This window comes from Eschrichtius robustus, chromosome 7, assembly GCF_028021215.1.
Source record: "Eschrichtius robustus isolate mEscRob2 chromosome 7, mEscRob2.pri, whole genome shotgun sequence".
Lineage (NCBI taxonomy): Eukaryota > Metazoa > Chordata > Mammalia > Artiodactyla > Eschrichtiidae > Eschrichtius > Eschrichtius robustus.
Genome location: NC_090830.1, coordinates 113,206,928 through 113,220,619, shown reverse-complemented (window position 1 = coordinate 113,220,619; position 13,692 = coordinate 113,206,928). Strand labels below are relative to the sequence as shown.

The 13,692-nt window shown below is 38.6% G+C and overlaps 1 protein-coding gene across 2 annotated transcripts; it reads right to left on the bottom strand.

Annotated features, from left to right (window-relative positions):
• Window positions 1-3,993: 3,993 nt before the first annotated feature.
• On the bottom strand, window positions 3,994-12,970 carry BORCS7 (BLOC-1 related complex subunit 7). Of its 2 annotated transcripts, none has more exons than XM_068549033.1 (5): window positions 12,814-12,970; window positions 7,127-7,189; window positions 6,975-7,018; window positions 5,660-5,680; window positions 3,994-4,885 (listed from the first exon to the last, which is right to left on the bottom strand). In XM_068549033.1, exons 1-5 carry the CDS (start codon window positions 12,949-12,951, stop codon window positions 4,834-4,836), a joined length of 318 nt encoding a protein of 105 aa, XP_068405134.1. In that variant the 5' UTR covers window positions 12,952-12,970; the 3' UTR covers window positions 3,994-4,833. The 2 variants fall into 2 exon arrangements, with proteins under 2 accessions (XP_068405134.1, XP_068405135.1); XM_068549034.1 differs by lacking the exon at window positions 3,994-4,885 and adding an exon at window positions 4,894-5,122.
• Between the last annotated feature and the right edge of the window lie 722 nt (window positions 12,971-13,692).

Here is a 13,692-nt window from a genome sequence, read left to right as displayed (position 1 = left end):
GCTCCCGAGGCCCCGCCCCCGGGCAGGAACCCACCTGCGCAGTCGGACCACGAGTCCTCACCTCGCGCTCCGGCCCTAGTGTGCCCAATGTCAGCTTGGCTGTCTTTGGTCTTTCCAACCAGGAAAGAGGCTATTACTATTAAGGATCTTCCTTTATTGTTCCACTGTGATTTTCATTTTATAACGCTCGTATGAACACCCACATATATACTGATTTTTGCCCCCTTTGGGAATGAAATCACCTTTTCCTCAATCTACTTTTTAAAGTCAGGTGTATTGAGACAGAATTTACATTCAGTAGAATTCACCTTTCTTTATAAAGTATACAGTTCTGTGAATTCTAACAAGGTATATACATCACCGCAATCAAGACTCTCACCCAAAAAGTTTCTTCCTGCCCCTTTGCATAGTAAATCTCCCCACCCCAGCTTCTAAACAACCGTAGATCTGCTCTCCCTCCTTTCCCAGAATGTCATAGTGATGGAATCATATCAGTGATTCCATATCAATCAATCTCAGTCTATTCTGAATTGTATTTAGGAAAGCAACTTTGCTAAGTTCATTTTTAACCTCTAGTATTTTTTTGGTCAATTTACTTGTTTTCTAAGTATTGTCATTTCATCTTGCAGAAAAAAAATTTTAATTTAATTAATCTCTACACTCCTACACTTGTATACCTTATTTCCTTTTGTGGTTATAACAAGAATTTCTATTCATTAGGATAGTAAGGCGATAATGGGGTTCCAACTGAAAGGATATCTGAATGGAAGATTTACTAAATTATACTCATTTTTCAACCTCATCTGACAATAATAATCTTCCCAGATGTCAATTAGTTGTTGTTAAATGTTAAGAGGAAGGTGTTATATTTTTATATTTTTAACAAATTAAACCCATGGAAATGATCCTTGTTGAAATATTTTTATAGGTTAGAATATCTCTAACTATTAAGTGTGTAAAAATAAGTTTTTATAGATACCTGGTTTTTGGCAATTGTTTAATGGTGAAAACACTCCAAAATATTAGTTTTCAAAACACGCTCTCCATAAAATTAGTTCCTTTAGAAAAGTTGTCACTTTCTCACTCATTGTTAAAATGGTAACTTTATCTTGAAAGGACAGATTAGTGGGAGGTTAAGGAAAAGGCTCTATCATTTTCCACTTGTTCACTTGTGCTTGTTTTATTATATTATCTTCAATTTGTGGTTATTCACAAGAATCATTTGATAAGCCTTAAATCCACTTAACCACACACAGATAAACTGCAATAAAACAAACCACCATCAACTTACATTTAGTTATTCCCAGTTTTCCCTCAGGTATCTAGTGTGCAGGGCTGATTTTGGACCAGACTGCTTGTGACCATCATTCATTCTGATTGGTCAGTGCTTCAGCCTCAGAATTTTTTGTTTTTAATATCATCCCTGCTAAATGATAGGTATGCTATGTAGGCCAAGTCAGAGATCTCGTATCAAGCCATATTTTAAATATTAGCAAAAAGCTAATTTTCTTTTTAAGATAAAAAATAAATATACACAGATATTTTCTTCCCTTACCTCAAAGGATGGCCTTGTGCATACCTCCACACATCCCACCTTGGAAGCTACTGGTCTGACAATTCCAGGATGGTCCAGAAAGGCAGATTTTTGGTTCAGTACACAAAACCATCTTTCAAGTAGAGCTTTCCAAAATGGCCACCACCACTAAGTAAAGGATTCTCCAAACATTAGAAGTATTCAAGCAGAAGCTAGATGACCAACTGGTTACTTACCAGAGATGAAGTAGCAGGGGTAAATGGATTGGATTCAATTACTTCCTTTTCTTTTTTATGATGCTAAATACTAGAAATGACAGGAAGCACCCTTGTTTCTATTTATAAGAAAAGTAACAGACAATAGCAAGCTAGACTAGTAGTCAGAAGACCTACCATCAAGTTCAGTGACCTTGGGTAAGTCATTTAATCTCCCTGACTATGTTTTTCATCTGTAAAACATGGGGCTAGAATTTAATCACTTGTGAGGCCCCATACAGCTCTAATATTCTGGGGTTCTATTATTCATTCTTCTAAAACATACTTTTAGAGAGATTTTTTTTTTAAGTTTAATTAGAAATAGACGTTGAACTTTTTCAGATATGCCTTTTTGGTATATATTACAGTGATGTATGATTTTATTGTTTTTTATTAATGTAATGTGTTCTGCAGCTGTTATATGAACTTTGAAACTCTAGAATTATTTTAGCAGTTCTTCCAAATATTTCTCTATTCAATTTTCTAAGATTTTATTAGGATTTTTGCATCTATGTTCATAAATAAGAATCTCCTAAATGTCTTTATATTATCTTGCTTTTTATTTTTTTTAATGAAAATTACATTTACTTCAGCAAAGGAACTGGTATCTTGCTATCATTTTCTATACTTTGGGAGTATATGGAAATGATTTGTTATTTGATACTTTGGAAAAGTCTCAGGACAGCCATCACAAGCAGATGACATTTTAATTGGTTATTTCTGACAATTTATGGATAATTTCTCATAACCAGTCTGGACATATTCTCTTTTAAATGTCAGTTTTATCATATTATATCATTATAAGGAGCCAGATATTTTGATACTAGTAATTAAATTTTTAGCATCAAGCTGACAGATCTCTCTTTTCAAATCTAATTGATTTATTTTATGTATCTCCTATTCAATTATAAATTTACTAATTTGTACTTTTACGATTGAGCTGACATTTTACCAATTTAATCTGTACGAACCAATTAATGGTTTCATATATTTTTCTAATTTTTGTCATTCATGCTTGGTTTTCTTATTCCACTTTGATTTCTTTTGTTCTCTTTCTAAATTCTAACCACAAACTCCTTAAAAAAAAAAGAAAACGTTTACTTATGCCTTATCCCTAATACAGAGATTTAAAGCATGATTTTTTTCTTTATAGTACTGCTTGGGTATCATCAAATAAATTTGCTTGCATAGATTTGAATTTTCATTATTTTGAAATTATCCTCCAACATATCCTCTACAACACAGATGTTATTTTAGAGAAGTATCTTTTGTCTCCATGTTAACCTATTTCTATAAGAAACAAACTATCAAAGTATGTATACATTTCTGCCTGCTCTCACATTTCTGTCTACTTTTCTTTCATGTATTTTGGCATTATGTTCTTTAAAATGACTAAATCAGTACTACTAGGTTTTCATTATTTAATGTAAATTTCATCTTTATTTACTATTCAAATTTTGATTGTGAAATTTATTTTATCAGATATAACATAAGCAGTCACTGCTTCTTTAATATTTGTTCCAGCATGAGGAAGAAACATAGACCATACTTTAATTGTTTTTCATCTTAAATATTTCTTTGCTTGGTGTATACTTGGATGGTTAAACTTTGTTTTGTTTTCTAAACTGGTGACTTTTTTTTTTTTTTTTTTTTTTTTTTTAAACTGGTGACTTTTTAAAAAAATCAGTTCTTGGATTTTCTAAGTAGATAATCCTACCGTATAACAATTTTGTCTCTTCCTTGCTAATAATTACATTTAATTTTAATTTCTGCACCAGGTGTGGCTTCCAGCAAAATGTTGAATAGAAACTGTGATAGTAACATCAAATGGTTTACTACTAATATGACAATTGCTGTAAGTTTGCAAGCCTTCTTTTTAAGGTAAATTGAGCCTGTTTACATTTAATAATTGTAATAAACATTTATAGAATGAATGTATAAGTGAATTCCTTCATACTGTTTTTTTACTTTAAGTTAATGTATATATATATAAAATGAGGAATAAATGTAATCTGATATGATTAGTCAACTTGATGATATAGAATATGAATTAAATTGGACTCATATTTGCTTTTTTTCTTTCAGTAAAAACACCATTTTCTTATGTCAGCTTTCTCCCAATACCTTAGTGAATTAAGAACTGAGCTAAAACAGGTTGGAAGTCCCATTTTAAATTCAAATAAAGCATAGACATTCAGACCTGACAACAGACAACAGTAATGACATTTAATGAGATAAATTCAATGAACATAGGTAAATGTCTATAAACATAAGGTTTTCTACATGGCACAACCCTATACCGGAATCACAGTAACTCAACTGCATTCTCACTTGGCAATAATGTCATACAAGTGAATTTGCTGATGACTAGCAAAATTACAAAATGAACCCAAGGCCACTTAATCAAGAGTCACAACAACAAAGAAACCCTAGGAATGAAGGTCAAGGCAGGAGGTTGCAGCTGGCCAGATATGATACCATTTGCCTAATTTTCATGTAGGAATTTGCTACAACAAATAAAATAACTATCTCCTCTTAGGTACTAGAAAAGAAAAGAAAACAACAGGTATTACCTAATCACCATTCTGTGACCATGAAATTAAAATATTTCCTGAATGTATGATTAAAAGAAAAAATAGTCTTTAAAAACAATATTAATCATTCTTATACATTCACAATAGAAGCTCTAAGTCTGAATTTAAAACACTACTCAGTATTTGCTTAAGAAACACATTTAGACAATATGGCTTTTGACATATTAAAGTTCTATGAGAAAAACTAAGACATCTTTTAATTTTGCTTTAATATCAAATTAACAGAGCAACTTAAAAATTCAGTAAGAGCATGGGTTGGTTTGATTCAAGAAGTGCTTTCAAAATTCAATCACTTAACTTCCTTTCAGGAGAAACTGTTCATCATCACAGATCTTATTCTAACTTAACTTTTGAAGAAGAAAATGGAAAATCAAACCCATAGCACAGTGGTTATGTAAGATATTTCCTCCTCAGTGTTAGGCAAAGTACTTTTGCCCTCTCATAACACGTTCTACTTCAACAGATGATTTAACTGGTCCTGTAGATTTGATGACTGCTCAACACTACAAATTAGAATAGAGAAAAAGGTTTATCTAGAATGAGCATCTCGTTGTCATAGCAACCCTCTCTATGCAATCATACTTTCTTCTGGCTTTAAATGTGGGGGCTATTGATGGGGTCAGATCCATGGTTGGATGCAGAGATAGGGGTATTCCTCTACATTCTTTGTATGTAATGGTTTCCTGTCCCTGCAAGTCCAATTTCGTATGTTCTCCCTAGAAAAAATGGAGGACTAGATACTGAAAAAAAAAAAAAAAAAGTGATCAATGTTAAAAAAAAAAGACATCTCATTGTGCAAATGATTTGCACAAAGTATATTATATGCATAGTTCTGTTGAACTAAATCAAAATTTCTACTGGTCCACTAGGGTCCCAGACATGTTTAAACTATGAAGAAAAGATCTGTAAAGCTAACTAGTAGTGTAAACAACATTGCAAGGGACAGATTTAATCTACTTAAAACAAAAACAAGGCTGTTCAATGACTTTAGCACATTTACTTTACTTAATGAATATTACCAATGTAAAAGGTTTTCTACCCTCAAGGTTGGTCTCTACACCCTATAACTTTTAGAAAGCCTTTGCTAGCAGTGAATTGACTTACTGCATGCCTTTGAAATATTCTTTATATTCCCAATGAGCTATCCTAGAACACATGGCAATTTAAGGGCCTCTGTGAACCAGAGTTTTGTACTGATCCTAGGCCCAGCAGCATAATTCCCCCCAGCCTGCTACAGTTCGTTGGCCCCCCACTCCTCTACCTTTGGGGTTACTTACTTCTTCTGAATAGCTTCTTGCCTAAATCAGAAAAGGAAAGAGGAAAATAAACATAAGAAAATGCAGCAAACTAGTAAAAGTTATTTTTGGTCAGATATGTATATATAGGCAGGACAAATTTCCAGCTTGTCACATTTTATATTTCTGTCCATTCTATCCTAAGATTGTGCTATTGAACAGGGGTTCAATATCTGAGTGCAGAGTTGCTGAAAAGATGGTTCTAAACCTAAAGATGTAATAATATTCTATCAGAGTGAGGGATGTGGTCTAACAAACTACAAGTATGGCTCAAATTCAGTCTGGGTATGTGGAGCCAAATGGTCACATACCTGATATGTACACACCCCAAAAAATGAACATTTAGCTATTTAAATATCAAAAGTTAAATTCCCAATCAGATATTTCTAATAGGTACATAAGTATAATGTCAACTACATAAAATAAAAGGCAAAATGAAATAAGATGGGGCTTCCCTGGTGGCACAGTGGTTGAGAATCTGCCTGCCAATGCAGGGGACACAGGTTCGAGCCCTGGTCTGGGAAGATCCCACATGCCGCGGAGCAACTAGGCCCGTGAGCCACAACTACTGAGCCTGTGCATCTGGAGCTTGTGCTCCGCAACAAGAGAGGTCGCGACAGTGAGAGGCCCGCGCACCGCGATGAAGAGTGGCCCCCGCTCACTGCAACTAGAGAAAGCCCTTGCACAGAAACGAAGACCCAACACAGTCAAAAAAATAAATAAATAAATAGCGTTCCCCTTAAAAAAAAAAAAAAAAAGAAAGAAATAAGATGAAAAGTTAATTAAATTATAATTTTGTCCAAAAGGGGTCTCTATATTTCAAAATCTTCTGGATGATTTATACGTAGTTAGAGCTGGGTTATATATGGGAATGTAACATAAAGAACATAGTTATACTCGATTCTCCAGGGAAGGTGCAGACGCTCCAGGAAAGACCTCAGGCACAGACAGTGGACAGATACTGGTTAAGTGCCTACTGGGTGCCAAGCGCTGTGCACGCGTGTGGTCCTGGATAGGCCCTGCTCTTATGGGGTTTGCAGTCTCTCCTTCTGAGAAGCCCTCAAATTATCAGAGAGGTTCACAAAGGTGGTCCCCACTCTGATCACACCCCATACCCCAACTTCTTCTGCAGTCTCAAGCATCTCTTCCAGAGGGAACACATCCTTGACTAACCCCTCCTTTACTCCCAGCTCCTGCCTCCACAGGAAAATGTGCTGAAGCACAAAGGCCACAAGAAACAGCCTGCAGAAGACGATTGCTTAGTAAGTACAGTAGGCACTGGAGAGGGCATACTCACTGGTATTGAAGATGTGTCGTTATTATTGCCATTTTTCTTAAACTCTGCATTAAAAAACGAAAAGAAAAACAGAGAAATAGAACATTCCACTTCCCTGAAGCCACACAAACTGTGCATATAAAACCCAAATCATAACAGAAATTGTTTCTTACATCTTCTGAGTGTAAGATGGCATCTTCCTGTAGTACCATGTTTCGAGCGGCCTGACCTAGCAGCTGGAAGACAAAAATAAAATGGTAATAATCAAAACTTCCAAACTTCCTGTAATCTTCTCTGCAGCTGTTCTACCACCACCCCTTCTCCATGCCCACCCCCCACCCCATACAAATATAAACCCTCCAAATGTAAAGGAGGATAATTTCCCATTTGTTCACGTTGAAAATCCATTTCATTGTCACTACGGCAGTTCTGGCATGGGCTCGACATCTGTTCTGAAGGCCACAGCCTGAGAAATCAAGTCCTCCATAACTGCTGAGTTTATTAATCAAGTGCTGAGAGGCAAAGCCTGCGAAAACAAACTCTGGCTCCACAAACCCAGTGAGAACCTAACTTCTGATTCTTTAAAGGCAAACTTGAGATTTGGGGTGGTTTGAGAGGAGTGAGAGGGCAGGAGTTAGGATAGGGCTTTAAAGGACAGAAGGAATGTAGCTGTTGAGAAATGGAATGAGAGACACAGAGAGGGTAAAAAGGCCTGGGGAGAAGCTTGGGCTTTAAAGTGGGAAACCATGTGTAAAGGATGGCCAGATGGAGCTGGGGAAGAGAAAAGAAAGAAGTGCGGCAGCAGACTTTAATGAGTTCACTGATAGCTGGGCCCTGAGGCCAAAAGAGAAAGGCTGAGTGAGCTCTGTTTCAGCTGGGTGGCCTGCAGTCAGCAGATCTGCCTCCTCACAGAGAGGCAAGAGATCAACAGAGGTTTCTGGCCTCCTGTTGCACCCTGTTCCTGGCAGACATGCAGTCCAACCATGTAAAGGGAGCTACTGTTATGTGTGTCCTACCAACCCTCCCTGTTCCCTTGGGTCAGAGAGATTCTGGTGAAAGGGGGACAGATGACTTCAAATTAACCAGGACACCAGCACTGCTCCAGCCTCCAGATTCCTTCCCTCACAGCAACTTTTATTTTTCTTTTTAACTTTAAAAATTAATAAAACTTGGGACTTCCCTGGTGGCGCAGTGGTTGAGAATCTGCCTGCCAATGCAGGGGACATGGGTTCGAGCCCTGGTCTTGGAAGATCCCACATGCCGTGGAGCAACTAAACCCATGTGCCACAACTACTGAGCCCTCAGGCCACAACTACTGAAGCCCACGCGCCTAGAGCCCATGCTCCGCAACAAGAGAAGCCACCGCAATGAGAAGCACGCACACCGCAACCAAGAGTAGCCCCCGCTCGCCACAACTAGAGAAAGACCGCGCACAGCAACAAAGACCCAACGCAGCCAAAAATAAATAAATAAAAATAAATGTATAAAAAAATAAAAAATAAAAAAATAAAACTTTACATGCTTCTAAAGGCAAAACAATAAAATAAGACCTATCCAGCCTCTTCCCCTCCCTGGGATCTCTCCCCTATGCATAAATATTTTTTAAATTAGTTTTTGGTTTATCTTTCCATTGTTCCTTTACAAACAATGGACATATGTATATATTCTGCCCCCTTTACATAAAATGTAACCTACCATATGCACTCTTCTGCACCCTGCTATCTTCACTTGACAATATATACTGAGATGGATCTGCAGCAGTATATACTGAATCTCCACCTTGTTCTTTCAGGGCTGCTGAGCACTCCACTGAATAGATGTCTCATAAGATTATTCAACCATTCCTCCGCTAAAGACTTTGGGGCTGTTTCCAGTCTTTTGCTATTGTAAGTAGTGCTACAAAAAATACCTCATAGTTCTTTGTATCTTTTTGCCAGCATGTCTTTGGATAGACTCAGAATCTTGATTGTGACTGCTGGATCAGAGGGTTTTAATTTTGCTACATATTGCCACCCACCCCCCATTAAGGTTATACCATTTTGCATTCCCACCCACCAGGTATGAGAGTTCCTGTTCCCTCCTTGTGGCCACTTTTAAGTGACAAACTCCAAACTCCTATGGATGGTGACTGACAAACCGATGGCAGAAAAGAAAGAGTTCTAACAGAATCTTCCTCATTCAGTCAACAAATAGTTATTAAGTGCTTATGAGCCAGTAAGAGACATAGCCCCCATCCTTACAGGGCTCACAGGCTGGGATGACAAAGAAGACAAAGGTACTACAATACCTTGTGGTAAGTGCTGAGGGGCAAGCACTGAATGCCCTGAGAGTTCGGGAGGCAGGAGTGATTAACCCATTACTGGGTAGGTGCTCAGGGAAGGCTTCCTAAAAGAAGTGACTTCTAAGCTGAGACCTAACGGCTGGTGTTTAGAATTCCGAAGTAATATAATGTTACAAAAAAGTGGCATGATCAGATTTACTGTTTTAGAATGTGGTAAACAGGATGGACTAGACAGGGGACTAAAGGCAGAGAGACTGGTTAGGAGAACACTGCAGTATTCCAGGCGAGCAATGAGAGTGACCTGAACCACAGAAGTGGCAGTTAAAAAAGGGGGCACGGGGGGCTTGAGAGATATTTAGAAGATAGGCTTGAGGGGACTTGTGATGGCCTGGAATGCAGGGGCTATTGGAATATAGGGCCAAGGCCTTTTCTGTGATGACAGATGTAGTCACTGACATTGTGCATCATTTTCTTACATAAACCAACCACACACGTAACATATCACCTAAGATTTCCAGTTTCAGTTTCCCTAAAGTGGAACATCTCAAATACACCTGTAAAACCACCTGAGTACAGAATCTTTTTAGATTTCTATGAACTTCCTCCAAGGCTTGGACCACTGTCTTGCTCATAATTAACTCAATACCAGTTTGTCTTGGTACTTCTCTTCAACAAGTATTGCTAATTTTCAACTTAGTTTTCATAGCAACAGCAACCCTCTTTTTTTCTGCGCTCATATTTCATCATTTCCCATATCATTCCATGAAACAATGTAGTTGCAATAGCAAGCACAAGTGCCTTACACAGGTTTAGGAAAAAAACACAATGAACCCTTACCAAGCACACAATTCACCTGGAGGAGCAGAAGCGCAGGTGTGCACGAGAGGAGCGTATTAGTCACAAGCATTCTTTGTGCCATGGACATAAGTTGGTATGATTTCCTCACTTTGTGCTCCAGTCACACTGGCCTCCCTGCATTCCTTACGTACATTCCCATCTCAAGGCCTCTGCATTTGCCATGTCCTCGACGTGGAACTCTCTGTCTCCAGATGTCCATATGGTTTGCTCCCTCACTTCATTCAAGCGTCTGCTCGAATGCTACCGCCTCAGAGAGCCCTTCCCTGACCACCCTATTTAGGGAAAACCCTTTCAGCACTCTCTATTCCCAGCTTCATTTTTCTTCATAGCATTTACTACCATCTTTTTTGTGTTTCATTTTTTTGTCTGTCTCTTCACTAAAATGGAAGTTTTCTAAGTACAGGGACTTAGTTTTGTGTACCAACGTCTCCCTTGTACCTAGAACAGTTCCTGGCACATAGCAGACACTCTATAAATATGTGTCAAGTGGATGCTGTGAAATGAGTGTTTTATACATGGAAATTGTCAGTTACTCAAACAAAACAGCTATCTGGAGACTGCTGAAGAGAGAAGCAATGCTCTGTGGGCTAAGAAGGATTGAAAATCAGTAAGACACTCCCATAACCTCAGAGCCTAGTAAAGGAAATGGCAAAAATACATAACTACAGAAAAATACAATATGGTATGTGGTAAGTGTCATGTAAGAGATCCAGTAAAAAAGAAAAAGTTTAGACTTGAGGTATGTGTCAACTCTGTCCCAGAAAGTTGGACTGGCTTCAGCTTAACTCAATCCACACCGCTTACTGAGCACCCTGTCTAAATCTACTACGGAAGAAGCCCTCATGAAAAATACACGAGGAGCAGGAACGGGAAGCAGCAAGCCATATTAGGGCAGTCAATGGTGGCACTGTGGCTTTTTGGCCACTTAATCCAGCTAGCGGCCATGAGAAGTGACGTCAAAGAGTGTGGGCTTAGAACCTGTCTGCCTAGGTTTGAATCCTAGCTCTGTGATCCTAGCTCTGTGGGACCCTGGACAAGCGAAATTCCTCTCTGTAAGAGAAGTACCTCCTTTATTAGTGATTGTGAAGACTTAATGAATTAAACGACATAAAACACACACACATTTTTTTTTTTTTGAAAAGGTGAAATAGAATCTAAAAATCATGAAAAGGAGAAGGAAGCAGATATGTCTACCACTAAAACTGACAAAGCAACTTCTGTGCAACCAAGGCAAAAAGTGAAACACAATAAGTTGCGTAATTCTTATTTGGTAAAAGGCAACACAACAATTCTTCAAAAAAGATAAACTTTCCTCTGATACTGAATCCTAAAATAAGTATACCATGTGGACCCCATACAAAGCATATCTGGGATCATCAGATCAGTGACTTCAACAATTGTATTATGGTAAACGCAAACACTTTTTTCATTCAGCTGTTTCTTGCAGCCACTATCAATAGAAGCTAAGGACATAACATGAAAGCTAATTTTGTAAGGATAATTCTACTGGACATTTGACATTTGAACATTCATATACAAATGTGAAGGCTTGCAAACATATTATGTTTGCTAATGCGACTACATAACAATGAAATAATAAGTGATGAAACATGAGTAAAAAAAGAGTGGGAGAGAAAGAGGTGCTACTGTTATGAAAACCAACTTGAAAATCAAAAATACTTCTTGAAAATAAGTAGCTAAGATACACTGCTACTGAGTTAATTATGAGCAAGACAATGGCCTACAGGAGAAAGTCATAGAAATCTAAAGACTCTGTCCCCAGATTGTTTTACAAGTGTATTCAAGACGTTTTCCACTTTAAAGACTCCAAACCTGGACATCTTAGATGATACATTATGTGCATGGCTGGTTTATGTAACAACATGATGTATATGTTTTCTTTTCTCCTGGTTAAAACCTAGAAGTTGAAAGGCTGGGTCATTAGACCCATTTTGTTTGTCCAATCACCTGCCTCGTGGGCATTTGGATTGTCTCCAGTTTGGTGCTATTATGGATAAATGTGCTATGAACATGTGCAAGTCTTTGTGTGGACATATATTTTCATTTCACTTGGGTGAATATCTCAGGGTACAATGGATAGGTCCTTTTTTGGAGAGAGACAGTGTACACATATAAAGCTTGCTGGTGTGACAAGCTATCAAATAATCCCAGACACGGAATCAGCCAGAGGATGATGAGGGAAAAATCACGGCAAAGGAGAAAGCTAATCTAAGAAACAGAAAACCAAGAATGTGGCCAGAAAGACAAGTCAGAAAAGAACAAATCTGTGGACAGACGATGCATAAAAGTGTGGAAGGAATATGGAATGTTGAAGGCAAAAACACGCGGAATTTAGAGGCCGAAAGAGACAGATCTTCACTAGAGACAACTCTGAGAAACAAATGAGGAACTCGTTAGGACCACTATCTCATCCGTCGTCTGCGGCGATCTCTGCTTTGAAGCACCGATTCCCATCATTTCGTTTCTTCCCCCCCGTCCCCCCTCCCCGCCTCCATTCCCCCCCCCGGCTCACAGGACCACTAGTCCTACCCAAAGAGATTACACACCCCAGAATGCAACACGCGCCCTCCGGAACGAGGTCTTCTCCCTTCTCCACTAGTTCACGGACTACAATTCCCAGGATGCAACGCGACCCTCTTCCCACGGCTATGGAAGTCGAGTCTCCGGGTATTAAGCCCGGAGAGTCCACTCCCAGCTCACCTCGGAGCTCCGGGAGCCCTTCAGCACCTGCTTGGTGAGCGCGATCACGTCAGTACCACAGGTGTTCACCTTCTCCGTGAGAAGCCCCTTCACAGACTGACCGAATCGCGCTTGCGAATCTGGGGTCCCAGTCGCCATCACTTCAACCAGTGAACGCCTCCCCACGGGCGATGGCGAGTCGCAGGGGCCAAAAGATGAGCAAAGCGAAAGGAGGCGGTGTCTTTTTTTTCCTACCATGGGAAAAGGAAGGGACGCATGTGCGTAGCGGAGGGTGAGCTTTGATAACTTTAAATTCATTTAAAATACTCAGTTGATATCCTGAAGAAGACAGGGCCCAGGCAAACGTCAGTGGAGGGGATGGAATACAATTTCAATAAACCCATGGTTTAAAATCAGAAGGCCTGGATTACAGTCCCAATTCTGCCGTTTAGTTGTGTGACTGCAAATTATTCAGCCTCTGCAGCATCTTGTGTTCCTCATCTGTAAAACAGAAGTAATAAAGTTAAATTCTCCAAAGTGTATGAGAATGAATTAAAGATCAATTCAATTTTAGCAAACATTTCATGAACGAAATACCAAACACTGCTGGGCTGAGGTAAAGAAAGAGAAGAGATGCAGTCCTTGTCTCCAGTGAGCTCCCAGGCTGAGGAGGCATGTAAACAAACAGAAGAACCGCGAAGAACAAGCTAATAGAAAAATTGGCAAAGTTCACAAACAGGCAGTTAAAAAAGTAAATAAGATAGTCAATAGGTATGAAAAATGTTTTACATCTCTAGTAATTTTTAGTGATAAATGACCCCTTTGTTCTATTTAAAGCAAACTGATTATCACCTTGAAAAGAATTAGTATCTGAAGTGTTTCATGTAGCTCTATTTTTTT

Bases quoted from the DNA above. Each gene is read 5' to 3' on its own strand.
- BORCS7 (XM_068549033.1), bottom strand. From the start codon at position 12,951: ATGGCGACTGGGACCCCAGATTCGCAAGCGCGATTCGGTCAGTCTGTG. The intron at 7,190-12,813 runs GTGAGCTGGGAG...TTTGTCTTCCAG, and splicing joins AGGGCTCCCGGAGCTCCGAG to CTGCTAGGTCAGGCCGCTCG. The intron at 7,019-7,126 runs GTAAGAAACAAT...TTTTTAATGCAG, and splicing joins CCATCTTACACTCAGAAGAT to AGTTTAAGAAAAATGGCAAT.